The sequence below is a fragment of the Trichosurus vulpecula genome, chromosome 1, assembly GCF_011100635.1.
Source record: "Trichosurus vulpecula isolate mTriVul1 chromosome 1, mTriVul1.pri, whole genome shotgun sequence".
In the NCBI taxonomy this organism is placed as follows: Eukaryota; Metazoa; Chordata; class Mammalia; order Diprotodontia; family Phalangeridae; genus Trichosurus; species Trichosurus vulpecula.
The window spans coordinates 173,333,054-173,360,974 of NC_050573.1; the positions used below are offsets into that span (position 1 = coordinate 173,333,054).

The 27,921-nt window shown below is 39.2% G+C and overlaps 1 protein-coding gene across 1 annotated transcript; it reads left to right on the forward strand.

Annotated features, from left to right (window-relative positions):
- The first annotated feature begins 584 nt into the window (after window positions 1-584).
- Window positions 585-24,349, forward strand: SNRNP48 (small nuclear ribonucleoprotein U11/U12 subunit 48). Its single transcript, XM_036742059.1, has 9 exons — window positions 585-793; window positions 3,160-3,273; window positions 3,719-3,779; window positions 4,490-4,564; window positions 14,800-14,988; window positions 15,367-15,488; window positions 18,425-18,543; window positions 18,916-19,080; window positions 22,343-24,349. Exons 1-9 carry the CDS (start codon window positions 617-619, stop codon window positions 22,380-22,382), a joined length of 1,062 nt encoding a protein of 353 aa, XP_036597954.1. The 5' UTR covers window positions 585-616; the 3' UTR covers window positions 22,383-24,349.
- Window positions 24,350-27,921: the final 3,572 nt, after the last annotated feature.

Here is a 27,921-nt window from a genome sequence, read left to right on the forward strand (position 1 = left end):
CAGAGTGACTGAACAACAGAGGACAGGGACTGTTTCATTTTGTCTTTGTAATCAAAGCACCTGGCAAAGCGTTTGGCCCTGAAATGTTCGATTGAGGACAGGAAACTGAGACCTAGACAGTGGCTTGTCCAAGGTCACAAAAAAATTAGTTCTCAGACATCCTCATAGCCGAGCTCCTTCCCACATCCTGTTATTATTTAGCATTAATTTTCTCTCTGCCCAAGGTCCTTCCTCTGAACTGGGTAAGAGATGAGAAACAGAAGGGCTGGAGTCTCTAGAGGATGGTGGACACATATTTCCCCTTCCATTGCGGTTTGGGTAGAAGCATGTACAGCATAAGGATCACAGACTGCAAGCTCCTAGAGGGCCAGGAAGTCTAAGCCATCCCCTCCCATCCCCTGGCTAGGGGCGGAAAGAAAACGTGACGGAAAAGCAGACCACCAACCCATGCGCTGCGCTAGCACCGCGGACTCACTCGTCCCTAGCGCACTTTCCCTTCCAGAGCCCCCGCCTCCTCCTCATTGGCTCTCCCGGTCACGTGGGCGACACAGTTCTGCCCGCCCCCTTCGACGTCCCGGCAGCCCTTGCGCGCGGCTGGCTCGCCCAGAACGCAGCTATGGAGCTAACGCCAGGCGTAGGGCCTCCGCCTCTGGAGGAGCGGCAGCACCTACAGCAGGAGCTGAGCGACTTTGTGGAGACCTGCTACAAGACGCTGGAGGAGGTGACAGCTTCTCTAGGCTGGAGTCTCGACGAGCTGGATCCCGGGGAACGAGACCATGAGGAACAGGAGCAGGTTAAGGCACCGGTCCGCGGGAGGGGCGGGGCGGGAGGCGGGGCCCGCTGGGTTATTCCATCCAGGGGCAGGGGGTTGGAGACTTCTTGTTTCATTCTCTGGGCTGCTCTACCTGTAATAAAAAATAACCTGAAATGTAAAGAGGAGAGAACAGAGAGGAGTTTCGTCTTTGTAAACCAAACACCTAATCCTTCGGTCGCGTTTATGAAATGCCTGAACGAAATTAATAAGTTGCCCTCCCCCCTTCCCTCAGTGGTCGGCTCCACTCTTGTCGCGTGACCGGAAGAGCCAATGGGAATGGGGAAGTTGGGAGAGTGGGACTATGTTGGTTTTGCCAGTGGGATGTTAAGACGAGGGTTTAGTTTTTCTGGATCAGGGAATTGATACTCGAAACTCTTGCCGCCCCATTCCATCCTTGCCTGGGGGATACGTAATAATAGCTAGCAATTTTATAGTGCTTTAAAGTTTGTAAAGCGCATTACATGTGTCTTATTTTATCCTCTCAGCAACCCTATGAGATAGGTGGTGTTGTTAACCATTTTATATATGAGAAAACTGAGGCCGAGGTTAAGGTGCAGACAGCCAGTAAATGTGTGAACTCAGGAATCTGCTGCATTCTGAGTCCAGCCCTTTGATCTACTGGATCACCTGGCTGTCACCAGGTGAGTTAGTAGATCCATTTCTTGGCATTTTGCAGGAGTTGTAGGGTTAATAAAGCGGAATGAGGAGGAAACGGGGAACAAAAAAAATGTCGCTTCTGCCATCCCCGTTAGATTTCCCAAGATGCAGTTGCTGTATAGAAAAATTCACAAACAAGCACAGATTGGGTAGCCCTAGCCATGTCACCAGCAAAATGCCTGACTTTGGGCAAATCTTTTAACTTCACTGTGTGGACAGACTTGGGAGTCTGGAAAAGATCAGCATTTGAATTCGGACTCTGACCTGAATTCTCCATTCAGCCACCAAAGTGAATATCCTGAAATGCAGGGCCACCACTACTTAATAAACCTCAGTGGCTCCCTATAGCCCCCAGGAGCAAAAACGAAATGCTCCGTTTGGCATTCAGAACCCTTTGTAACAGTCCCTTCCGATCACGTACTCTTGGATCCAGAGTTTTGTATATGCTTGTATATATTTCTTTATTCAGTCTCCCCCCATTAGATTCTAAGCCCCTTGAGGGCGAGGGCTGTCTCTTGCCTCTTTTTTGTATCCCCAGCACTTAGCACGGTGTCTAGTACATTGTAGGAATTTAATAAATATTTATGTAATTAATTGAACTTTAGCCAAGTCACTTAACCCTTCCGAACCTTGGTTCCCTAATCTGTGAAATGGAGATAAGACTATTTGAAATACCTACCTCTTAGGGTTGTGGAGAGGGTACTTTGCAAATCTTGATATGATAACATGAGTGTGAGCTATAATTTATGGTAACATTTGAAGAACCTGATTCTTAGTCTCAACTCTCAAATTCTATTTATTTGGACTTCATGATAATGACTTGCCAGGTTTCCTTTAAGTCACCTTCCCATTACATTTAAAATTGTTGATTTACAACAGAAAGAACTTCTCGTCTTTTTATCAAGAGAAACCTGTAGTTTTATACTTCATATGAAAAATATGGTGAAAGTTTTTCAATTGATTGTTACAATTTAGGGTCACTAATTTCCTTGTAAAGGAGAAGGAAATGATTTATTAATGTGAATATCACTGAATGGTACCAAAGGAAAACCTGTTTCCTATTCTACTGTTTGCCCAATATTATAATAGTAGACACTAACTTGTCTCCCTTGCAATTCAGTGGTTATATATGTTATGTTATCAGGTACACTTGAGAGTTGCTGAGTTAGCAGTTTTGGTAAATGATGTCCTTTGATCCTCCCTATAAATAAGTATGGCCAGAAAGAATGGAATTATAGGATTGTAGAATTTTTTTATCTAGAAGGTTAAAAATTATCTAATTCCAACCTTTCAGTTTATAAATTAGGAGTTTAAGCTTGTTGTTTAAGGTCACAGAACTAGATCTAGAATCCAAGTTTGAGGACTCACCAGGACTCTTCTCATTGTGCCTTTGATTTTTCTGCTGACATGTTTGACTTCTTGACATGGAAGTTTCCACTTAATTATCATGGAAGAATTGTTGAGGCCCAGTGGATTTATGTCCTGTGATGCTATATATTTATCTGTAGATAAAAATTTTTATTAAAATTTATTGTTCAAGAAAAATAGAATGGTGTAGTAGACAGAGCACTGGAGGTTAGAAAACCTCCATTCTAGTCCAAGGTCTTCCACTAACTAGCTGCATGCTCTGGGACAAGCTGTTTAACTTTCATCTCTAAATTCTATAATTATAATTATTTTCTTTGCAGAATGAAACTGTGGTATGCCCATATGATTCTAATCATCACATGCCAAAGTCATCTTTGGTGAGGCACATGGCATCTTGTAGGCTCAGGAAATTGGATTATACAAAAGAAGAAGAGGTACCACAATATATATGTATTCTTTGTAGATCTATGTATATCTATTCTATGTAGTAGTCTATGTATTTCTTATATTTTTGTGCAGGGTGAAATTCCAAATACTTTTTGAAAAAATGAAGCTTTGTTGTTGCAAGAAAATGCGAATAACTTTGCTTTGAGGCTTTAAATAAGAAATGTGGGATTTTTAGGATGAGCTGCTCATCCCTCGTGATCACTTTGTATGTTACCCTTTCCAAAATAATTTTGCAGTTTATTAGTAGCACCTTAGTGCCATTCTTTATAGGATGGTAATATTAATGCTTGCCTAATTCTCAGATTATTATAGAAAGTTAATTTAATCACACCAAACTGACGTTTGCATATTTATAAAAACCTTAATGTTAAAATTTTTGATACTCAAGAAAAACATTTTAAAAGTTTTTTTGTTTTGTTTTTTAATGTTTAGGCTGAAATGTATGATTCTGCTTTTTTCTATGGGAATGCAAGGATACCTGTAGTTCACCTGGGTAGGTATCGAGTCATCAGTTTGTTTTTAAAACAAAAATTCTGTAATAACTTCCACATATTCCCTAGTAGAACACACTCTAGTTCTAAGTATACCTAGCAAATAGAAAAGAAATCTTTTTCCCTTATGGGAAAATGGAATGAATGAGCGAATGAATGAATGGTGTACCTGAATCTTTAGTCCATGGTTTGGAGAACAGGTTCATACTTATGTATGGCAGATGCTTTCCACAGATGCTTTATGTGGTTTGGGAGACTATGCCTGTTCTTCCTGTGAAAAAGTGGGACCACAGCACTACCTGAGGATGTGACTGGGGTAAAAAGATTGTTAGCACACATTCACAATCATTCCCTGGTATATACAGCTACTCTTGCTTCATGTGTGATAGAACAGTTCCTTAAATGCTTTTCTAAGCTCTTGGCCACTGACATGACTGACTTCATTACCATTCAAATTGGATGGGCTTTAGGAGAGAATTTTTGCCTTTGGCCTCTAGAGCACGTCTGGCTCCATGTATGATAAGTTGTAGAAGTAGAAAATGGGGAAGACTTCTAAAATGGAAATATACTTGGTGTAGTATTTAATTTTTTAAAACTCCTGTGTGAATTGTGGAATTGAGTTTTCAGCATAAGGAAGATGAGCTACATTTCATAATTTTTATACTTCAGCATTAAGCAAGCCTTTTGACAAATCCTTTATGCCTTTTTGCAGATAAGAATTTACAGTTCCAGATACTTAAACAAGCTAGAGCTTCAAGTGGAAGAGACAGTGATGTTTATAGTCAAAGTAAGTGTCACACATGGCTTAAGTAAGCTACTGACAGATGAAATATTGTCATTAAAGCTTTTACTTGTCTCATTTTGCCACGGGGGGGGCAACCAAGTTAATTTTTTGTACATGTAACCAAAATTGCAATTTTCTTCAAGATAAATCATGTGGAAAGACTATGAGGTGAGCAGAGTATACGTTTTAAGTTTCTAAAATGATAATCTTGGTTTCAGCTTCATTTTGCATCTATGACCATCTTAGTATAGCAGAGCCTCTTTCTAATGGTATCTTAGGGAATTCACTCACCTCTTTATTTTATTTATTTATGTAAGTCAAATTTCATGGCACATGTTGTGAATAGAGCACTTTTCACAACTCTGGTGAAGATGAAGAGTTGGGTTTTTGAGGTAGGGGAACCACTTTCTATGTGAGACTGCCTTGTAAGTAGGTTCTTTTTAGCTTATGAAGTAACTCTTTTGGATGAGATCCAAGATAAATTTGCATTGTTCTGAATTTCATTTTGGTGAATAGCAGAGGCATTCCTCTAAGACAGGAAAAGATCAACATTCGTAGCTGTTTCCAGCTCATTTCTGCTGGCTCCTTATTTCTTGGTTGGCTCTTCTGGAATCCCAGAGCTCATTTGGTTTGCCGCTCTCAAAAGCATGCCTTGTATTTGTGGGTGTACTAACTCGGGACGGATAGAGGTCCATTTCAAATGCCATCTTTCCCTTGAAGCCTTCCCTGATTCTGTCTCTTTTCTTCCGCTTTGTATGTCTCTGATGCTCCTATCACTCCATTCTGCATTATACTATCGTATGTTTGTATATGTATCATGTTCCCTATGTTATAAGCTCCGTGATGTCAGGGGCAATGTTATTATAGTTATTTTTTCCCTAGTGTGTTTGACTCTTTGTAACCCCATTTTGAGTTTTCTTGGCAAAGGTACTGTAGTGGTTTGCCATTTTCTTCTCCAGCTTATTTGACAGATGAGGAAACTGAAGCAAACAGGGTTGAGTGACTTGCCCACACAGCGAGTGGTCACGTGGCTAGTAATTGTCTGAGGCCAGATTTGAATTCAGGTCTTCCTGACTCCAGGCACAGCATTCTATTCACTGCGCCACCAACCTTGGTTTGCTTCTCCCCCAGTGGCAGGCTAAACAAAGATATTTAGCTCTATTACCTGACTTAGATTGAAGTTGGCTCTGCTTCTAGAACTAGATCTTGCTTCTAGTCTTGTCTCCCAGTGTGGGTGCTCCAGCCCTTTGGTACCAAACTGTACTGAGTTTCAACCCTACAGCTGCTTTAATCTTGCAGAGCTCTGTCCTGCCTGCTTCCTGGCTTCCTGGATGAGCAAAGCACTATTACTATCTAACTTTTAAAGATTTTTTTCCTTTGTGCTTTAGGCCAACCTTCTTTCCCTTTCCTAGAAGTTTCTAGGTCCCTGGAAATTTCACATTTACCCTGACCCATTTCTCTCTAAACTCCTCATTTTATGTGAATCATAGCCTCTAGTGGTACTGTCTCTTGTTGATGCTTGGCTTCTTCCCCTGTGATTCTTAGCTAGTCTTTCCTTAAGACCTGTCTATCCCATATCAGGTCAATCTGACAACAGATTCTTTGTCTCCTCTTGTTTCAACACTCATAGTCTTTTGTGCCACTAAGTTCCTGTTTCCTTCCTGCGTACAGGGTACCTGTACCTCTCAGCTCTTTTGCAGAGCAGATATGATTGACGTGAATGACCTCAATGAGTGTCTTTTCTGGTCCAGGTTACCAGCTTTCCTCAACTCCCTATTAGATGATGAGTCATTACCTCTGTGATTCGTGGTAATTGGCCTTCCAGAGAATTTGATCATTATGGGCATTTAATACATTTCTTAAATGTACAGCAAAAATTAGAAATAATTTCCTTGATTTCCACTAAGGGAAAAGACGTTCACTCAGAAGCAGACATGGGAACTAACTAGTTAATTAGTTTAAGGTACTAGAGAGATTTCTGGTGGAGGTTCAGTGACATTCCTGAGCATTGGTGGTGGCTCTGATATTCACATTGTTAAGAAGTTGTCAATGACAGTAAAAGTGAGAACGGTCAGAGGCAAGAATCTAGGTTAAGATATCAAAATTAGCCTCTGTTAAAAGTTGATTCCTTTAACTGTCAGTATTTTAACTTACTGGCTAAAAGGTAAAGAGGTTTAAGGAAATTGATTTTACCTTAACTTTGAATGAGGTAACTGAAGTTAATTCCCATGTCTGGTTTTGTTATAAAATTCCAGAGCGTTTGTTTTGAAAAGTTGTGTACAGTTGTCCTTCTTTAAGATTTGTGCATGTCTTTTTAAAGTGTTTTATATCTTTTCTCATAGGATCTTCATGGAGAGACCTTAGAGATAATTTAGTTTAACCCCTTCATTTTATAGATGAGGAAAATAAGGGCCAGAGACATTAAGGCATTTGCCTAAAGTCACACAAGTAATAAGTCCTAGGACTTCAAATGTAGTAGTACTAGGAGAGGCACCATGGAGTAATAGAGAGGGTGGCCGACTTGGAGTCAGGGCATTGGGGTCATATCCCACCTTGATACTCAAGTAGCTACGTAGCCATCCTCACTTCATTTAACCTACCTGAGCTTCAGTTTTGTTATCTGGAAAGTAGGGATAATAATACCTGTTGGACCTGGTTATTCTGATGTCCAAATAAGATAACATTTTAAAGCACTTTACAGACTAGGCATGATACAAATCTTTTAACCTCACTTCCTTCATGAAAGAAGATCAGTAAAAATTAGATCTTTGGGTCTTTGTGAGGAAGAAAATTTTAATTACTCATAGGAAGACCTATCTTAACTTGATAGAAGCTCCTTTAATAAAGACATACAAAGAATATGGAACAGTAGGAAGTATGTGAAACTAATACTGTGTAATTAGTATCAGAGAATCTTTCATGAAATTTCTGAGAAGTAGGTAGGAGAGAGGGCATTACACTTGTTTGACAGATAAAGAAATTAAGGGGCCAAGTGTTTAAACCATTTGTTGAAGGTCACATCATTAATTAATAGGCTGAGCTGTGATTAGAACCTAGTTTTTCAGACTCTTAGCCCATATTCTGTGTCTAGGATTTTGTGCTTTTCCCAAGGAGCAAACTGCCTTAGAGAAATAAAGGAAGTATGATTCTTCACCTCTAGGTGTTGCTCTAACCTAACTATAACAACTCAATCATAGTTGACTTAAAATTCACGGAATTCTGTTAACCAGCTACATGTGTTTAAAGACACACTCTAAACACATATTGGTGCTATCCACGCTTCACACTGTTTATCATACATTTAATAAATAAGGCTTTCAACAAAAGATTCTTTGTAAAAGTAAGACTGTATATAAGTGACCGAAAATAGTGACATTAATTCTCTATGCCATAGTTTTTCTACTTGTGCAATAAGAGGGTTGGAGGAAATGATCTTTGAGCTTCCTCTGGCTCTACAGTTCCCTGTTTCTAGCAGCATTCTTATACTTGGCACATGTAGTAACGATCATACTCTCACCTTACATTTGTATGTAGTTTTGTGGTATTTCTAAGTGCTTTTATTTAAATTCCCATTTGGCCCTTACAACAACCCTCTGATTAGGGCAGGTGTTATCTCCATTTTATCGCTGACAAAACTGAAGCCAAATATTAAAGGTCGAGATTAGTCCAGTGTGTAATATAGTGGAAAGAATATTGCTTTAGAGCCGGTGGGCCTGCATGTAAGTCTTGGCATTACCACTTGCCGTCTCCATGACTTTAAATATGTTGCTTCACCCCTAATGGCGTCTCTTCCTCATCTGGAAAATAAAAGGGTTAGATTAGATGATCTCCAAAGTCCCTTTTAGTGCCAAATAAGGATCCTGTGATCCGTATCCTATTTCTAACATATCATACTGTTACTATTAAACTATATGGGATACTTAATTGTGCCATAATATTTTGGAAGAGAAGCTTGAGAATTGAATGCCAGTTGTGGGTCAGTAAAAAAGTGGCGGGGAGGCAGAAGCCACCTATAAAGAACGTTCGGGTGTAATATCCTATGTACTGTGATGTTTCAATGCGAACCTTGTTTGTCTGTGTTATGGCATTTCGTATTGTTTGTTTCTCAGTAATGTGATGTATTTATATGTAATACGTTCTTATGAATTAAATGCAGTTTATGGTTAATAATTTTTCCCCCTTCTTCTCTTTCAGTAATTGGGGTGAGTATAAGGAGGATTTAGGAACATCATTGTACTCCCTATTAAAAGATTTGCAGTATCCTTTTTGCAGATATCCTTTCAAAAGTATAAATATGTTACTAAACTTTGTATATTTAACTGGAATTTTTTTCTGCTTAATTCAGAGGAAAAGAAATATTAGCACTCTTTCTCCTACCCCACTTTAGTAACGTAAAAGAAAGGGAAGTGTGTCGTCTCTTCTCCCCTCTCCCTGCCACATTAAAGAGTAAATTGTCTTTCTGTTTTTAAGGATAGTGAGCATATGGGCAAAGCTGATTAGAGAGTCAGTAGTTACACTTTTCTAATATTTGTGTCACATTCCCTAAATTTTCATTACCCTTACCCTAAGTAATTGGATATTAGAGTTAACTTATTTTTGAATTATATCTGTGATAGAAATGAGACTTTAATAGTGATTACACAAAGGCATTCTTTCTTGTGCCTACTAGTAGTATACTCTAGATTGACTTAAAATAGAGAAAGCCTACTAAATGAAACCCTTGCCTAGTAGACATGGCTGGGGTATTGGTATAAGGGCCAGTTGAGGGAATTGTTTTCCAAATAACTTTTGTTTTAATTTACCTACAGACTGGTGAACAGTCATCTGTCATTCTGGGTTGTTTAATTCTTCAGATGTTCTTTTAAGAGTTCTTTTCAACTCTACTTTTTGTCTAGGGTGTCACTGAGATTGTTTCTTATGCAAATAAGTATCTGGGAAGAAGCAGTGACTTGTGTTGTATTGTATTATGAATTAGGACATTAAGATAAAATTGACTTGAGTTACTCCCTTGGGTTAACCTAGTAATGATTAAAATAATTCTTTAGTGTCACTTGGTATATGTTGTATTATAACCAATGCAATTTGGAAATTGTTATTTGCATTAGTAAATGAAGAATTCTAGGAAGAATATAACTATTACTTTATCTATAATCGCATGATTATTTTGAGAAACTCGAATCCTCAAATACTTCTGCTCACTTGTTAATTTGTCACTTCAAGGTACTGTGCCTATTCATTTTTTCCATTAATGAATTGGTTTGGAAAGTTGCAAGTGTTGCTAGACACTGCTATTAACTGTTTTTGAATTAATTTGGTATTTACTTTTTTGAGGATGCTATATGGTGATTAATGTGAGAAGAATTTGGCATAAATTTTGTTGGTTTATTGTTGACTTAGAAAATTCTGGAATCTCTGAGTGTAAGCCATGTAATTATATATAGCAAATTATGTATTTCATGTAGTTCCATATTGACTTACACCTCACAGATTCTCAATGGTCCTTTAAATTAACTCTTGCCTGACCAAGGATCTCATCTACACCAATTACCAACAAGTGGTCATATAGTCTGTGCTTGAAGAGCTCTAGTGAGGAGTGACTTACTGCCTTCCAAAGAGGCCCATTTCATCTTTAAACAGTTTTGATTGTTAGGAAATTTTTATTTACATCAGGCTTAAATATACTTCAGCGCAGTGTCTACCCTTTGTGCTTCGTTCGACCCTCTGGGAAGAGCAAAGTAAAGCCAGTCCTCCTACATGACAGTCCTTCAGATACTTTGAAGGCAGTTTTCACATTCTTCTTAAGTAATCTCTTCTTCTAGCTAAACACCTCCAGTTTATTTAACTGATCCTCCAATGGCGTGTTCTTGAATTCTGTCATCACTCTGGTTACTCTTCTGGATATGCTTCTTTCTTTCTTAAAAATTGGCACCCAGAATCGAACACTGGGGCAGAGTGTAGCAGAATGATTATCTTCCCTTGTTCTGAACAAAGTGCCTATCTCAGTAATGTAGCCTAAGATATTCACTTTTCTAGTTGCCATGTCCCAGTGTTGACTCATTGAGTTTTCAGTTCACCAAAACCCTTCATTTTTTTTTCCACAGGAAATGTTGTCTAGCCATGTCCTCCCATTCTTTTATTTGTAAAGTTGATTTTTAAAATCCCAATGTAGAACTTTATGTTCAGGAAGCAAAATATCCAAACAAGCAGTTAAACCAGCGGCATTGTATCTATGTACAAGAGTGGGTAACAATCAAAGTAAATTAGAAATCCTAACATAAGGAGGTACATTTGGAATTATCTGTGTCTCTGAGGCTTGGTGGGATGAGACTGATAACCAAAACATGAATCTGGAAGGGTGTTCTGTATTCAAAAGGAATATGATATGCAAATATGGAATTAGAGAATGTATTGGTATGTGGGATGGGGGAGGGAGGAGTAGCATTATTTAATAAAAAAATAATAGCTAGCATATCTATAGCACCTGAACGTAGATTATGAAGAGATACTCATAAGAAAATCCAAGAACTAGGGAAGGGAAATGTGGTGAAGACCAACAGAGTCAGGAGTGATAGTGTAATGATAAAAGAAGTGTATTACAAATCTGAGGCATAGTGGGGGACTCTGATTATATATGTATCTGCTAGAGCTGTTTTTGGCCAAAGAGAGCAGCTAATAATTTTTTGACTTGCTGTAAGGTAAAATTTCATTCTTAAAAAGGTGAAGGATCCAACAAAAGGCAACTGCTCTTTTGGATCTGATTGTTAACAGGGAGGAACTGGTTGCTGAGGTGGAAATATTACGAACTTTGCATGAAGTGACTGCTCCAAGATAGTTTGTGGTAGAGGAGAAAGCCAGGCACAATCTTATGTGAACCTCAGATTTTAGAAAAGGAGCTTTCAAAGGGTTGAGGGAAAGGATAAGTAAGATATTATGGCCTGAAATTCTGTAGAGAAAATCAGCCTAGAAAGGATGGGAAACCCTCCAGAATGATATTCTAAAGAGAAAAAAATACTACTGGGGGAAGTTGTTTAAGAAGACCAGTGTGGATGAAAAAGGAAATTATCAACCAATTTAAGTTCAAACAAACAAACATACATAGAAAAGGTTGGAACTAAGCTGGGAGCAGGTAATAGAATGAATATGAAGGCATATTGCACTCTTGTGGGATTTGTATAAGGAGATGTAGTTCAGAGAGACCTGAGGCTTGCCAGTAAAGCAAGGATAAAAAAAGTTGACCTTGATTCATTAATGCCTGTTCTTTTGGTCTTGCCCTCCCATCAGTTCCAAATGAATTGTAAGGTCTTAATGTTGTTTTGTCCATTTATCTTCATTTTTTTTCTAAAATTTTGGCATGAGATTTTTACAAATGTTTTGCTAAAATTAAAATCTGTGTTTATAGCGTTACTAGTTACTAGTCTGGGTACCTTGTTAAGAAAGGACATAGTCTGATCTGGCTGGTTTTTGTTTTTTTTTATCTCGTGCTAGATTTTTAGTCATTGCTGTTTTCCTAAGTGCTCACCACATACCATCCCATGATGACGTGTTTTAGAATCTTGCCAGGAATAGAAGTGAGGCTTACTGGCTTATAGAATACAGATTCTATCCTCTCTCCTTTTTGGAAATTGGACATTTTCACTTCTCCAATTCTGTTGCATCTCTTACTGTCCAAGATGAGCTAGTATACGTCTCCCGTATGTTGGGCCCAGGGCTAAGTGCTGAAGAAAGAAAGAAAAAGAACAACAAAAGAGCCCTTACCCTCAGGGAACTTCCATTCCATCAGAGGTGACGACCATGGACGTACACAAGTCTTTACAAAACTGATACAAAATAAATCCCACACAGTCAGGGAGGGAGGAAAGGCTTTGTATAAAAAGTCGTGCTTGACTTGAATGTTGAAGGAAGTGAGGGGTTCTTTGAGGCAGAGGGAAGAGGACCTGCAAAAACAGAAGGCAGAATGATGTGTAAGGATCAGAGAGGGGGCCAATTTGGCTGGGGCCTGAAGTATAAGAAGAGCAGTAATACATACTGAGGTTGGTAGGAAGTCAGGCCTGTGCTTAAGGAAAATCACTTTGGCATCTGTGGAGACTAGATTGGGGAAGGGGGAGACTTGAGACAGAGATATATTAGGAGGCTATTGTGCTAGTCCAGGAGAGAAATGATGAGGCATGAATTAGGGTGCAGATGTGTTAAAAAGGTAGATAGATTTGAGAGAGACTGTGAAAGCAGAAAGGACAAGATTTGGCAGTTGATTGTTTACGTAGGGTGAGGGAGAGGGAGGCATTGAGGCTGATGAGATTGGGAGCCTTGGAGACTGGAAGAAAAGATGGTACTCTCAATTGATATAGAGAAGTTTAGAAGAGAGGGGTGAGTTTGGGGGGAAAATTCTGTTTTGAATATGTCGACTTTGACAAGCCTCTGGGACATCTAATTTGAGATGTCCAATGGGCAGTTGATACAGTGTTAGAGATCAGAGGAGACACTGTGGCTGTATATATAGGTCTGTGAGTCTTCCGCATAGAGACAGGAGTTAGACCCATGGTATCTGCTGAAGACATTGTGTGAGGCTGTAGAGAGAGAAAAGGTACCTAGGACAGAGCCTTGGGGCCCACTCCCAAATTATAGACTGTAATATGGATGATGAGCCAGCAGAGTGGTTCACCCGTCATATCTGCCAGTTCTTTTAGTGCTCTAGAAGGTACTTTGACCAGAGATAGTGACCTGAACTCATTGAGGAAAATGACTCCTCACTTACCTTAGGTTTCTACTTCCTGGTCCTGTTTTTGTTTCTCTTCCAAAGAAAAGAAAATCAGAAATTAAATGAGTTCATTAGTTCAGGCCTTTTTTTGTTCTCCATCATTTCACCTCTCCTTCCCCTGCCCCCTTCCCCAGCAGCAGTTTTAGCCTTTTTTTCAATGCTAATAGCTCTAACATAAGTAGGAAAAGAACCACTTTTTTTTGTCTTTGGTATTAATTGCCAGGAATATCTCATCCTTGGTTTTAATTTTGATGGAATTCTTATGAAACTATTATGCTAGCATATTCTCTGTTATTTGCCTTTGGTTTCATCTTCTATTCTTGGTTTAAAAATTTGAGTTGGTTAATGAGTTTCCTGTGTGTCTACATCAGTCTTTTCATGCAGTTTCTGTTTTTTTTCCCCCTCATTTGAATAATTTATCTTTGTAGAACTGAAGAGACTAATATAGATGCACAGGAAACTCATTAACCAAAGCAGACACTTTCTAATATGAGTCATTTTGAAACTGCACAGTAGCAATGTCAAAAGTATTACATTGAGGAGTTTCCTAAGTCATTGGTAAGCCTTGTGCTATAGTTAATGTCTTTGTCACTGCAGGGATCTCTCTTCACTACTATTGTGAATAAGCAAACCTTTTACTATGGACATAGCACATTTAAGACAATTGACAACATAAATACATATATTAAGTATTCAGGAGTTGCTTGATGAGTGTAATTTGTCCTGGTGTCTTTATTAATACATTACATTTTTATGACAGTGTTCGATTAAGCTAGGTTAGGTTCGGATTTGGATTCGCTCTGGCAATAAGGCACACTCCCAACAGAACAAAGTTTTTTATTGAAAGACAGGGAAGATACTCTATCAAACCCACAACCACATTAATCACAACAATTCCTAACAAACACAGTTAACACAGCAACCAAAGTAGAGACACAGACATACAGAGGCATCTACAAATGCAGCGATACAGACAAAAAGATACATATAACATACAACATACATATGTTCACCACCTACACCAAAGCTTTTCCTAAGCTGGAGAACCCCGTCTTTTACAGCCACTTTGGTGAGTTCCTTCTGAACATAACCCCAGGCGAAGCATCCTCCCCATGGGTGAGGTTCCTATGTGTCCGTCCCACATGGTAACTTTTATAGGATCCTGAACAAAGAAAGTTTTTCCCGCCAGAGAGGGGAGCCACCCTCCCCCTGCCTCATTCCTAAGACCCGGCCAGGGTAAAGTTTCTCCAGGGGGAGAGGAGTTATTTCCTATCCTTTGTCTTCAGAGTTTCCTGTTATCAGTCTTTAAGCAGGGGAGTCTGCAAAAGAGGGGGCGGGGAGTTTGACACGTGCTGAGCTTACACTGGAATATGGAGGATCTTCTTAATGATTTATCATTCAGCCAGTTATGTATTCATATCAGCCAAAAGTTTTATTCTACATTGTTTCATGTAGTTTTCTTTTCACTGTGTTTCTACTCTAGGGATTTATTCTTCAGTGCCTATTGAAGTGCCTCAGAATCATAAGCGTTTCATCTGTGACCTGACCCAAGCTGATCGTCATGCCATCTTTGATTATGTTCTTGAGGAGACAAAGAAACAGCGGTCCAGGTCTCAAATCACTGAAAATGACAGTGACCTTTTTGTAGACCTGGCTGCTAAAGTCAATCAAGGTTTGAGATAAATACTGTAGTTTTAAATATTTGTTATTTGGTACAGTATTATGATTATACAGTCATTTAAAAAATCCTTTAAAATGAGCTAAAATAGTATAACTTCCTGATCAGTGAAATTCCATGTATACGTTTGCATGGTACTTCTGAATTGAGATTTGTGAACCTGAGCACCTCCCTCTATACACCCCCCCCCCCCAATTTAATGCAAGAGCTCTGCTTCTAACTTCATTGCTACATGGCCCATTTATATACAGCAGAATCTTTTTTCCTTCTAAAGCGTGCACTACAGTTGAAACGTCATTTGATGGTATACTGTGAATGCTGATTTTTTCTGAAAAGCACGTTGAGGATATGATCATTGTGTTTCATTCTTAGATGATAGTCAAAAAGGTCCAAAATCTCATCTTGAAATTCTGGCAGAAATGAGAGATTATAAAAGACGACGTCAGTCCTACAGAGCAAAGAATGTTCATATAACCAAAAAGTCTTATACTGAGGTAAGTGATGACTAGAAAATGATTTGTATGCCTTGAGTCCCTGCTTTTAAAACTCCTTATAGGACTCTAAGATGCTGCAGGGATATTTTGGAAGTAAGTAGTAAGTTGGAGTAAGTAGTGAATTGGATGTTTGGAAGTCGTTTGCAAAGAGGCGATAACTAAAGACATGGAAGTTTCCAAGATTTCCAGTAGAGAGTGTACGAGAGAAAAAAGAAACGGGCCAAGGACTGACCTTTGAAGGACACCCATACTTGGGGGACAGGAGTAAAAGGAACCAGCAAAAGATATAAAGATGTAAAAACAATAGTAACAGTAATAGCTGCTAACATTGATATAATACTGTTAAGGTTTGCTAAGTGCTTTAATGTGTATTATCTTACTTGATCACCTACTGTGCAGTAGGTGCTATTATTATCTCCATTGTATGGCTGAGGAAAAAGACTGAAAGGTTAAGGGACTTGCCCAGGGTCATACAACTACTAAGTGTCTGTTGGCATCAGGATTGGAATTCTAGTCTGCTTGACTCCAAAAACAGTATTCTCCACCAGGACGCCTAGCTGCAAGAATAGGATTTGAGCCAATCTCTTTTAGCTCCAGATCTGTGTCTCTTCCCACTGTACCATGCTTTCTCAACATTTCTTCACTTCTTAGCTTTCTACCATCTGATTTTTATCTCTTGTCACTTTATTAAAGCCACTCTAAGGTCATCAAAGATTACTTCTTTCTAAAAATGTTTTTTTTTAATCATGTAGTAATATGCCATTCCATTCATTCATTCATTATCTCTAACCTGAACTGAAATAACAGCTGCCTAATTGATCTCCCCGTCTCCAGTATTTATTCTTTACATACAGCTGCTAAAATGATCTTTCTGATACTTATGTCTGACCATGCCACAATTTGTGTGTGGCTATTCCCCAAATGATGGATACCCACTTTGTTTCTAGTTTTTCATTTTCATAAAAAATGGTGCTATGAATGTTACATAAACCAGTTTTTCAGGCCTTATCATAGTCTTGACTTTTCTGGCTCCCTAGTGTCTAGACCTTTCTCCAACATTTAATATGATTGATCGCTGTTCTGCCTTGTCTTTCTTGGCACCAATATTTTCTGGTTCTTTTCCTACCTGCCTCAGTATTTTGGGCTGGGACCTTTTCCTCCTGCCACCTAAGTTTGAGTGTCCTTCATGGGTGAGTCCTTGGCCCTTTCCTGTCTTCTCTGTGCGCTCTCTCCTTTGGAAGTTTCCTAAACAAATTATTTCCAAACATCCAGCCCTAATTTCATCCTCAAGCTGTAGTACTCCATTTCCAGTCGGATGCTGGAATATTTCTATCTGTATGTCCTGACAGCACATCAAACTAAAAGTATGTTCAGAATGGAATAATTACTTGTCTTTCCAGGCCTGTCTGTCCCACAGCTTTTCAGTTGCTGTTCATTACATCACCCTTCTCCTAGTTTATACAGGTTCAAAATCTCTGAATTATGTTGAATTCCTCCCTCTACCCTCAAATCCAGTCAGTTGTCAAGTCCTTTTGATTCTGTTTCCACAGTTTTTGTCTCATCCTAGCTCTGGCCCTCATATCTCTAACCTGAACTAGAATAACAGATGCCTACTGTTCTCCCTGCTTCTGGTATCTAGTCTTTACATGTAGCTGCCAAATAAGCTTTCTAATACTCATCTCTGACCACATCCTGCTCAAAAATTTTCCCTCCAGGATAGACTCAGTCTGGTAGTTAGGCCTTCTACAGGCTGGCTTTTACCCACCTTTGTAGCCTTATTTCATATCTTCTTGGCGTTGGACATTCCCGGTAATCTTTCTGCTCTCTGCATCCTTGCCTCGATATCCCATGTGTGGAATATACATCTCTACATTTCTACTTCTTCAAGTCCTTCTTTCAAGATGCAGCTCAGGTGCCACTTCAGTCATCTGTGACCGCCCCCTCGCTGAAAATGATCTCTCTTTCAAATTTTCTTACATCTCCTTTGCCCTTACCACATTTTATTTTGTCTTGCTTGTATGTGTGTTTTTCTATTTGATTGTAATCTCTATGAGGACAGAGTCCATATTATTTTTATGTTTTCGTATCCTAGTACCTTGCACCAAGTAGATGCTTAATAAATAATGTTTTTAATTGACTTGCTATGTATTATAGTTATAGTCCATACCATATAATTGTATATTCTTGTTTATTTAATGTATTTTTTCATTAACTGTATTATAATCTCTTTGAGGTCATGTAGCATTTTAAAATTTCATATGTATTTCTCATGTACTGGACATGTAAAAGACACTCAATACACTTGTTGACTTCTTTCCTGGTTTCTTTTTCTTTCACTCAGTCTTATGTGCTACTCCCAATGTTTTTCTTTCTCCCAGAATTGCTAATTGTTGCATTTTACTGTTTAAAACCTTTAAGTGATTCACCATTTCTTAGCTTACTTCTAATCTTCACCCTTGATCTTTTAGTCCTTGCAGTTGTGTGTATACCTTCTAACCCCTTTTTTTCTGACATGCCAGCTTTCTTTGAGGCTGAGAACATGACCCCACTGTTTAGCCTACATGAGACACTTCCAGCTCTGAATTTATTTTCCCCATTTCCCCCTCCCTCCCCAATCTTCTTTTTTCAACTTCTTAGTTACTTAGTTACACAGAAGGGGGAAGAATGGACTTTGTACAAATTGTCTGTAGTTGCAAACAGTTTCAGAATCACTGTGAACACTGGTTGAAGAAAGTTGAGAGAGGAAGATGGGGTATGAAAGAAATGGATCAATGGTCCCTCTTCTCAAAAAATTTCCAGTTTACTTAGGAGGTCAGAATAAATACTTGTGAAATGACTGAATAATTCTGTATTTTACATATGGAACATATAAGCTCCTTAGTTGTTTGTCTTCTCTCATTTTCAATGAATCCCTCCTATGTCCTCCCTCTTCCCAGGTGATTAGAGATGTGATCAGTGTGCACATGGCAGAGCTCAGTAATCATTGGCAAGAGGAAGTGGAACAAGCAGAGGATGATGCTGAAAATGCTTCTAACTCAGCCAAATCTTCAGGAAGGTGTGTGTGTGCATCATTTTCTTGGCACTGTCAAAATGTTCTTTTCTGAGCATGTCATAAATTCATAAAGTTTGCCATAATCCTAGAATTTTCAAAACCATTTAAAGCAATTTAATTAAAAAATACTTTTTGCTATCATCAAGATAAGATTTTTTCCTGGTGTAGTACTGTAATAATACTCTTAGTCTCTGCTATAGGACTGCCTTTGCAGAAAACATATTTGATTTTGAATTCCACTCTGGAGTAAATTATATCACTTTGAGATCTCATTGTTTAAAATCGTTCGCATGGATGTGGTATAGGTTCCTTTTGCACAAAAAAGAGGGAAGGAAATAATCTACTGAAGATTCTCCGGTTAATATTGCTTTCCAGAAAGGAGGAGAGACGCTCAGCTTCAGCAGACTCACGACAGTCTGGGGAAAGCCATAAGGATACCGAGCACTCACGACATAGAAGAGATAGAAGTCGGAGCCCACGTAAACGCAAAAGAAGTAAGGAGAAGGAGAGAGATAGGGACTTGAGAAGAAAGAGAGACAGGTAAGTTTAAATGCCATTCCTGCAAACTATAATCATTGTTAATCCTACCTTATCTATTACTGGAGTACTTAACTGCTGCTGCCTGGCAACTAGGTGGCGCAGTAGATAGAGGCAGGAAGTGCCTGGAAGTCAGGAAGACCTGAGTTCAGATCCACCCTCTAACACTGCTGTGTGACTCTGGGCAAATCACTTAACCTTTTTTTGCTTCAGTTTCCTCAACTGTAAAATGGGAATAATATCACTTACCTCTCAGGGTTGTTCTGAGGATCATGAGATAATATTTGTGAAGCACTTAGCACAGTGTTTGACACATTAGTAAATGCTTCTTTTCTACCATGTTGTTGTTCGGTCATTTTCAGTTGTGTCTGACTCTTCATGACCCCATTTGGTATTTCCTTGGCAGAGACACTAGAACAGTTTGCCATTTCTTTCTCCAGCTTATTTTATAGATGAGGAAACTGAGGCAAACAGGGTTAAGTGACTTGCCCAGGGTCACACAGCTAGTATGTGTTTGAGGCAGGATTTGAACTCAAGAAGATGAGTCTTCCTGAGTCCAGGCCTAGCACTCTGTCCATTATGCTACCTAGTTGCCTAGGTACTAGTCAGGTAAGAAACAGGCCCTGGTCTGAGGGAGCTTAGAATCTAACAGAAGGCATAGGGATGAATGCTTAAAGAGGTAAGGACTGAAAGGAAAAAGAGGGATCCAGGTAGGAGGCTGTGAGCATGTGGGAAGAGCGTGTGGTCACTTTCTCATGTAGGGAGGATTCATAGAGGAGATGGCCTCTGAGATGAACCTTGAAAGAAGAAATGTATGTGAGTGAGGCCCAAGGCCAGACGTTGGGGATGCAGCTCAGGTGGCAGGTCAAGAGCAGGAGACCAGGATCAGTTATCCAGTGGCTCTACGACTTAGAGGATGTGACGAGAAGGCCAGGCAGGGGGTTGGAATCTCATGGTGGAGGACCTTGATTTAGGAGCTTCTGTAGGTCATAGGGAGGCACTTAAGGTTTGTAAGTGGAGGAGTGGTGTGAGGACAAGATTACTTAGGCAGCAGTGTGGGAGATAAATTGGGGAAAGAGGTTAGACCAGAGTCAAGAAAACCATTTAGGTAGAAGACTGGTAGAATGGTCTAGGGCAGAAGAGAATACTTGAGCTAAATGACTGCAGTGGTGTGAGAGAAGAGGGCCGTATGTGGTGGAGGTAGGGATGAGGAGTGCTGGCCATCAAAGGGATGACGTGTGAGAAGGGGAGCCAAAGATGATGTCGAGGATTTGAGTATAACATGGCAGTGCCATTAAAAGAGATGGTTAGAGGGGAGGCAGGTTTAGGGGGAGGATTCAGAGGAATTGTTCATGTCTTTTTTGCTTCCTTCGTTTTATTGTTTTTAGTGCTTATTAGTGTTAGCTAGACTTTGTAGGGCCAGGGAAAAAAACCAGATTCTCAAACTAGCTAATTTTAGTCTATGATAATAGCTCTTATAAGGGTTTCAGTGACTGAGGTCACTAACACGTGAGTGATGTTTTTGTATTAACTGTGCATGTCAAGTATCCTTATTATCTGCCCTCCATTACCACTGAAAATCAAGAATTAGCTATATTCAAAGAATACCATTTTAGCCATTTGCTTATCCTAAACTTTTGCAGTCATTCATTTATTTATAGGCTCAGACTTAATCAGATTTAATCCATAATTCACAGAATTGAATGTTTACTTTGTGATCCTTTCTGATTAATAAAATGAAAATATATTGTCTTTCTCTGGTCTGTTCTTGATTATTGCTTATTCTTGGATTGCCATCTTTCAATATTGTTCTTAACCAACTATGTTTAAGTAATACTTGAAATTTCAAATTTCTCTTTTGCATAGCAAGAATTCTTTTGAAATTAAATGTATCTCCATCCCCTCCCCTTTCCCCAGATAATTTGAAAGAATGTAAACCTGTCCTGTGGTTCAGTCATCAAACACTTGGCCCCCGAATGACCCCACAACACTCCCAAGTGTGCCCCAAACCAGATTACAATGTAATTAGGTAATATTTAACAAAATAAATACCACAGATAATATTACATTTGGAAACAAAGTCATATGGGTCGGACCCTCAGGGATTCTTAATGTCTGGCTTAGTGGCCCCCATTTCTATTTGACTTTGACAGCACTGCTGGAGTACAGGGCTAAATTCTACAAGTTTTTTCTGACATGGAATGGGTTGCAGGGTCAGATGAGGAATGAAATAGGGATGGGGACATTAAAGAACTTCTGTATTCCCATGTTTTCATTAAAACGATTACTGGAAGATTCAACATACTTAAACTCAAATGTTCAGTGGTGGGGAACAGATTTGATTATTTGGTGTTCTGTTTCCCTGTCTTTGTCCATTACTATGATTAATAGAGAGTTGATTCTGTAACTCTGGCTACTCCAAAAAACTAAAAAATTCGTAGTTGCTTCACAAGATATGGAGTAGGAAAAGTTAAAATCGGTACCTAAAAATTTTCTTTGCCTTCCCATTATATATTATTTTATGTTCTAAGTGCTTACCGCAGTTTAACTTAAAGCACAAAATTGTTTTTCCCTTGTTAGAAACAAGAAAAAAAAACCTGTGACCTGTTTTTTGCTTAAGGAAATGAAAACGGTCATTTTGTGCAAAGTTGTAAAGCTGACAGAACTTGTTTTCTAATACTTAAGGTCACTGTCTGTCTCTTCCTTTGGTTCTTATTAAAAAAAAGTTGCCTTTCAAAAGTTGTGTCAGATATGACTGACTGCCCCTTTGCTCCTTACAGGTGCCCTTATCTCATCTGGGCAGCCCAGTTACATCCTTTTTTCTCAGACCCCTTTCCTGCTCAGTGCTAGTTCGTAGTACTCAGGACTGAGGTCCCTAACATGGGGGCCAAATGAGTTCCTGAAACCCCTTGTCTGCCCCGGCTCCTGAACTCACTAAAACTCCTTCATTTCCCATCCCTGATCTAGTACCCTAGTACCTATGTGTCTGTAACAGTGTAAGTATTCAGTCATATTTACTAACGCTTTGGAGCCCATTACTCAGCTGTAGCTGTTCACATTACTCATTCAACAGTTTGCCTGCTGACCAGATTGTGATCTTGCGCGTTACCAGGATGCTTAACTGAATGTTCCTTTGTAGCTATTTTCTGTTTTTGTTGTTTTTAGTAGCAGTTTGAATGTTAAGTGATCTATCTGTACTTAATAGTTAAATTTTTTGAAACTGACATTAAAATGTTTAGTAGCTTATAATATCTTTTTATTTCAGGGATGAAGAAAGGCATCATGGCCATAAAAGAAGAAAATAGCAGAGTAAGGGTCAGGAAAATAAGTGGAATTATTTATACATATGTGTTTATTAATGATGTTTATGTAATATAAACTAATGAAGATAGTTCAACTATCTCAGCTACTTGAGGGACCAAGGAACATAAAGTACTTATTTTTATTGTAATTGCGTTTTGCTGGGACTGTGTGTAATTAAAGTATCTGTGTAATGCTTGGATTATTGTTTTTTCAATAAACATTCATTAATATCAAACTTTGTTAGTTGCTAAAAACCTTAACTATATACTTTAATTCCCTTGCCGTGATGGGATATAGCTAGTTTCTCATTTCCGAATTTGTTGGGGAATTTTGTTCTTGGTCACTTATGACATATATCATAAAATGCTTAAGCTAGTCTAAATAAGAAAGCATATGTTAGAGCAAAAGCCTTAAGCCAAGAAATTTGAGACTTGGCAGTCAAAGTCCAGTTTTCTTAAGATCTCATAATTTCCTTGTGCTTTCAAGCATTCAGGTGAAAAATTGGCATAAATGTCAAACATCTGGGACCTAAATGGCAAAATACTGGCCTTTCATCCGGTAGCCCTGGGTTAAAAATTCCAGTGTGCTTCCCAAGTAAAAATGAAGCTTAAACTCTTTCAAGTTAGTAGACAGTGACAAAATAACCATAGAATTTGCCTCACCAGTTATATTAACTTTCTTCATACTTGACATCCATAAGATTTATGAGTAGGGACCTTGAAGCACATCCATTTTGCTTGCTGGATTTATGAACAGCTGTAAATTGCCTTAGATTAAATTTTTAGGACTCCTAATAGCAAGAGTTTTCCTTTTAAATTTTGTTACAGGCTAGGCATGGTGGCTCATGCCTATAAGTAATCCCTGCTTCCAAGGAGCCAGAGACTGTCTCTTGAGCTAGGGACTCCTGAATTGCAGTGGGCTAAGCTGATACTGGGTGTCTGCAGTAAGTTCAACCTTAATGTATTGAGTCCCTTGGGGCAGAGGGAGCACCAGGTTGCTTAGAAAGGGTCAAACCAGCTTAGGTTTGGTCAGAAATGGTCAAGCCTCCTGTGCCGATCAAAATGAGACTGGGCCCGAGAGTAACCCCTGCACTGCAGGCTGGGAGAGATGTGGAGACTCAGACTTTAAAAAAAAAAAATTGTCACATGCTTTACTTGTGGGTAGGCACTGTTTTTCTTGTGGTTTTTTGTTTTTTAGATATAGAACAATTATTTCCTCCAGCACAGAATTTGCCTAAGATTAAAAAGATTCGTATTAAAACACTCATTAGACTCTTTATGTTTTCTTGGGAGGTAAATACAAAGCTCTGGCACTGCTTCCACAGCTGGGCCTGACATTTTACATTTACTTCAGCAGATCTGCTGAGCACGTCACAAGATCTTCTGGCTAGCCAGGCATGGCTTTTAGTTATTCAGTTTTCAGAATGGTCTTGTCAGTGGTCATCTGCTCATTTTGAGATATGTGCTAAGATGGATGTGGCCCTCTGGGTCCCTGGCACTTGACTTCAGAACATCCATTTCTCAGAATCAGTGTTTCTTGACCTCAGGGGGGAAAAAAACCCAGAAAGGTACCAGAAGCAAGCAATTAATGAGTTGGTCTTGCCTTAGAAAGCACATGTTTACAGTGCCATGTACTACAGCTACTGTTGCCAGGGGGGCAATGGGAGAGAGGAGTATCAAGGGAAAGAAAGCTGGATGGATCCCCAAAATATCAGGGTCCAAAGAATCCATGCCTTCATTTAAGGAGCATCATTTGAATTTCTTTCTCACTAGGATGTTTATGTTTTACCAACTATAAAAGAAAGTCTTTATGTAAAGATTACATTATAAATAGTAAAACTGAACAGCTAAATCCAGTTTGTGGAAATGAAAAGAAAGGAGAGATGTGAAAAAAAATAGCATAGAGAAGAGGAAACCTCTAAAATGAGACAAAATTAAAATCCAAGTTGTAAGGAGAAAAAATATATATATGTGTCTGTATAAAATGGATATCTGTGAAACATTTAATAAAATTAAATTTTAAAATACATTGTATAGGCTGCCTTGAAAATATTAGCACTTTTAAGCTGTTATCAGTCATTTTATGTTTATTATTTAAAGAAATATTGAGAATTCCCAGAATATGGAGATTGCAGTAATTTCTTATATAAACTCTACCATTGACATGAACACCAAAAAAAGGCAAATGATCTATTTGATAATGGGTTGCGTTTAAAACAATTTAAATTTAATTTTGCCCATAGCATTTAAACTAATTGTAATAGAATTTCATTTTACAAAATAAAATAATACTTTGGAGCAGACACTTTTGATGTTTAATTCTTTATAAGAGCACTAATATCCCTTTCTGATAAGATAATGGAAAGAGCACTTACCTGACTTTAGGAGTTAGAAGAACTGGGTTTGAGTCTCAGTGCTGCTGCTTCATACTAGTTTGATGACCTTTGTCATGTCATGTAACCTCAGAGACTCAGGTTTGTAAAATGAGAACAATGTGCTGACTTACAGAAATTATTGTGAGGAAAATATGTTGCAAACCTATATAAATATTAGTTTTTATTCCAGATCTAAAATTCTAATCCTACATTTAAACTCTCGACAACAGAATCAGTCCAAACAGAATAATACATATTTTATCATTCGGCTTAATAATTTGCCTCCTGTTGAGTAAAACTGATTTTATTCATGAGAAATTTGAGAGGTTCACAGCATTTTAACAGATTATAATATGGTACAGGACTTGGAGTCTGTGGAGTGCTGTGCTTGAGATGATTAACCCTGTTACCGGAAGTTTTTTTCTGATCTAGCTCCTGGTGTTCCCTTCCCGCCCCCCCCCCCCCAAAAAAAATTTAGATTGAATTAATGTTGGATGTGCTTACATACATACTGTCTTTTCTGATAGAACACAAATTTATTGAGAGCAGGGACTTTTACTTTTTGTCTTAGTATCCTAAGGGGCTAGTGACCATGCCTAATACATAGAAGAGACTTTAAAACATTACTTGCTGACTGGCAGGCACAGAGAGCCACAGGGACTGCCCAAATAATGCATTTACAATGGCATTTCTTTGTCATGTCTTTTGAGAGCCTAAATAGTTAACTTTCATTATTCCTAGATTTTACTTTCCAAGGTGAGGCAGATGATCTAGGGACTCTGGGGCCTCTGGAGAGATGTCTTGAAGACCAGTGTGAACTGAATGCCTGAATGATCTGACTGACAGCATCCACTGGTTAAGGCTCACGTGTCAAGCCCATCAACTCCGATGTGGAGGGCTGTCACCACAAAGCAGAAAAAGCCCTTTACTGACAGGTGCCAGCCCTAGGAAGGCAGAAAAGGAGGCAGGTGGGTCTCTCCCATGGCTCTCTTACTGCTCCCTGACCTCACAGAGTTGCTCTTTGGTTGTGGGTGTCATCAACAATCAACAAGAGGCATTGCTTTTTTTTCTTTCTCCTTTTTCTCTCATCTTCCTTTCTTCTCTTCCTTCTTCTTTTCTCTCCCTTGGTCTTAGGATGCCCACCAGCACCCACAGATACTCATAGGTGACCCCACGGGGGTGGTAGAATTTGGCAGGTTCCAGAGGGAGGGTTTGCGGAGTCTTCCTGTGAGAGAATCAACCTGGAATCCCATGGGGTTCCCCAAGCCCCCAACTCTATCCCCGTGCTATCACAAGATCACAGAAGTAAAGCTTGAGAAATGTCAGAGCCTACCTTGTTGGGGAAACTGAGACCCAAAGGGGTCTCACAGAAGAGGGTAGTTTCTGTGGTGGTGCCTAGGATTAAATGGTTTGTTGATCATTGGAATAAGACCTGCCTGCTCCCTGGCAATAGACTTATCCTTTAATGATTCCCTGTCCCTCTGTCCCTTAACTTCTCTATCTGCTGCCTATGGGCAGTGCCTACTCCCTACATCCCTGGGGATGAGGTAACTGCTTGCATGGGACAGGTAAAGATACACTGTGTGTGTATGAATGTATATACATATATGAATGTATACACACTATAGGTGTGTTTGTATATATACACGCTATCTGTAAATATAAAAATAAATGTATAGATAGATACATGTATGAGCAGTGTCACAAAAACTCAGGAGAGAGCATCTAGGAGGAAGGGTAGTGTCAAATGCAGAACTAAAGGCAATATATTCAAAATAAAAAGAAAAGTTGGAGAAAAGTCTTTATGCAAAGTTTGTCTGAAAAAAAAAATGTGACACCCAGAATTTGTAAGTCCCTCATATAAATCTGTTAGCATCGTACATTCCTCAGAGAAGTGTTTTGAATGACACAAATAGGCAATTTTTAAAAGAAGAAACACATTTTATGTACATTTGTATATACATTTATGTATATGTGTATATATGTGTTTTTATGTCTAGGTATAGGCATATAGACCTACACATGTACACCGTGTAGCTTTATTTGCCCCATCCAGTTTATGAGTGTATGTATGTGTATATATTTCTCTGTCTCTCTTTATTTACATAGCTCCAGGTGAGAGGGTCTGAGGACCCCAGTCCTCTTCTCCAATGTCAACTAGTCCAGAAAAGAGCCCTTCTTAAGAGAATGGCCCTGGTTGATTAGTGTTCTTTTCACTGCATCCTAGTCCTGGCTATACAGCCAACCAACCATCTCAACCCCTTAGCACGTGGTTGTCAGGCTGGTGCCAGCTCCCGGACATCTGTGCATGCTTTAACTAAAGCGTATGTATTTCCATTGCATGTTATCATTCCTGTTTGGAAGCAGGCTTCCCCTCCACCCCCCAGTGTCTTCCATATAGAGCATTACTTCAGTCAAGCACTCTGTATGTGCTCATCAGGATTGGGTTTATTGGCTAGTCTCCTGTTCTATACATGTATAGGCATATACTGTATAGACACAGAATGAACACAAGATAACCTTGAAAGGGGAGGCTTCCTGTAGAAGGGGGCACTTGAGTCTTGAAGGAAGCCAGGGATAATGTGAAGTCCACTGGAGAGGCAAGAATGGGCCAGGTTATGACGTGCTTTAAATGACAGGGGTCTTTCTATTTGATTCTTAATGTATTGGGGAGCCACTGGAAATTTTTTTGGGGGTGGGGCAATCAAGGTTAATTGACTTCCCCAGGGTCACACCCACAGCTAGTAAGTGTTAAGTGTCTGAGGCCAGATTTGAATTCAGGTCTGGTGCTCCATACGATGCGCCACCTAGTTGCACCATAATCTTTTCTTTCCTGCCTTCCTGCCCAGGCTCACACAGCTACTAAGTGTCAATTGTCTGAGGCTAGATTTGAACTCAGGTCCTCCTCACTCCAGGGCTGGTGCTCTAACCACTGTGCAACCTAGCTGCCCTGCTGCTGAAATTTATTGAAGGCGTTAGGGTAACATGGTCAGATATGCAGATAGGACTGTCCCAAATCAGACATTTATTAGCTATGTGGCCCTAAGCAAGTCAATTAACCTCTGTGTTCTAGGTTCCTCATTTGTCAGAGAGGGCCTGACTTGACCTTTGGGGTCCATACCAGCTCTAAATCTATCATCCTGTGACAATGTTGAAAACAAATGCTT

Excerpts from the sequence above, each read along its gene's own strand:
- SNRNP48 (XM_036742059.1), top strand. The coding sequence starts at position 617 with ATGGAGCTAACGCCAGGCGTAGGGCCTCCGCCTCTGGAGGAGCGGCAG. Across the intron at positions 4,565-14,799 it reads CAGTGATGTTTATAGTCAAA|GGATTTATTCTTCAGTGCCT; the intron begins GTAAGTGTCACA and ends TTTCTACTCTAG. Across the intron at positions 14,989-15,366 it reads GGCTGCTAAAGTCAATCAAG|ATGATAGTCAAAAAGGTCCA; the intron begins GTTTGAGATAAA and ends TTTCATTCTTAG.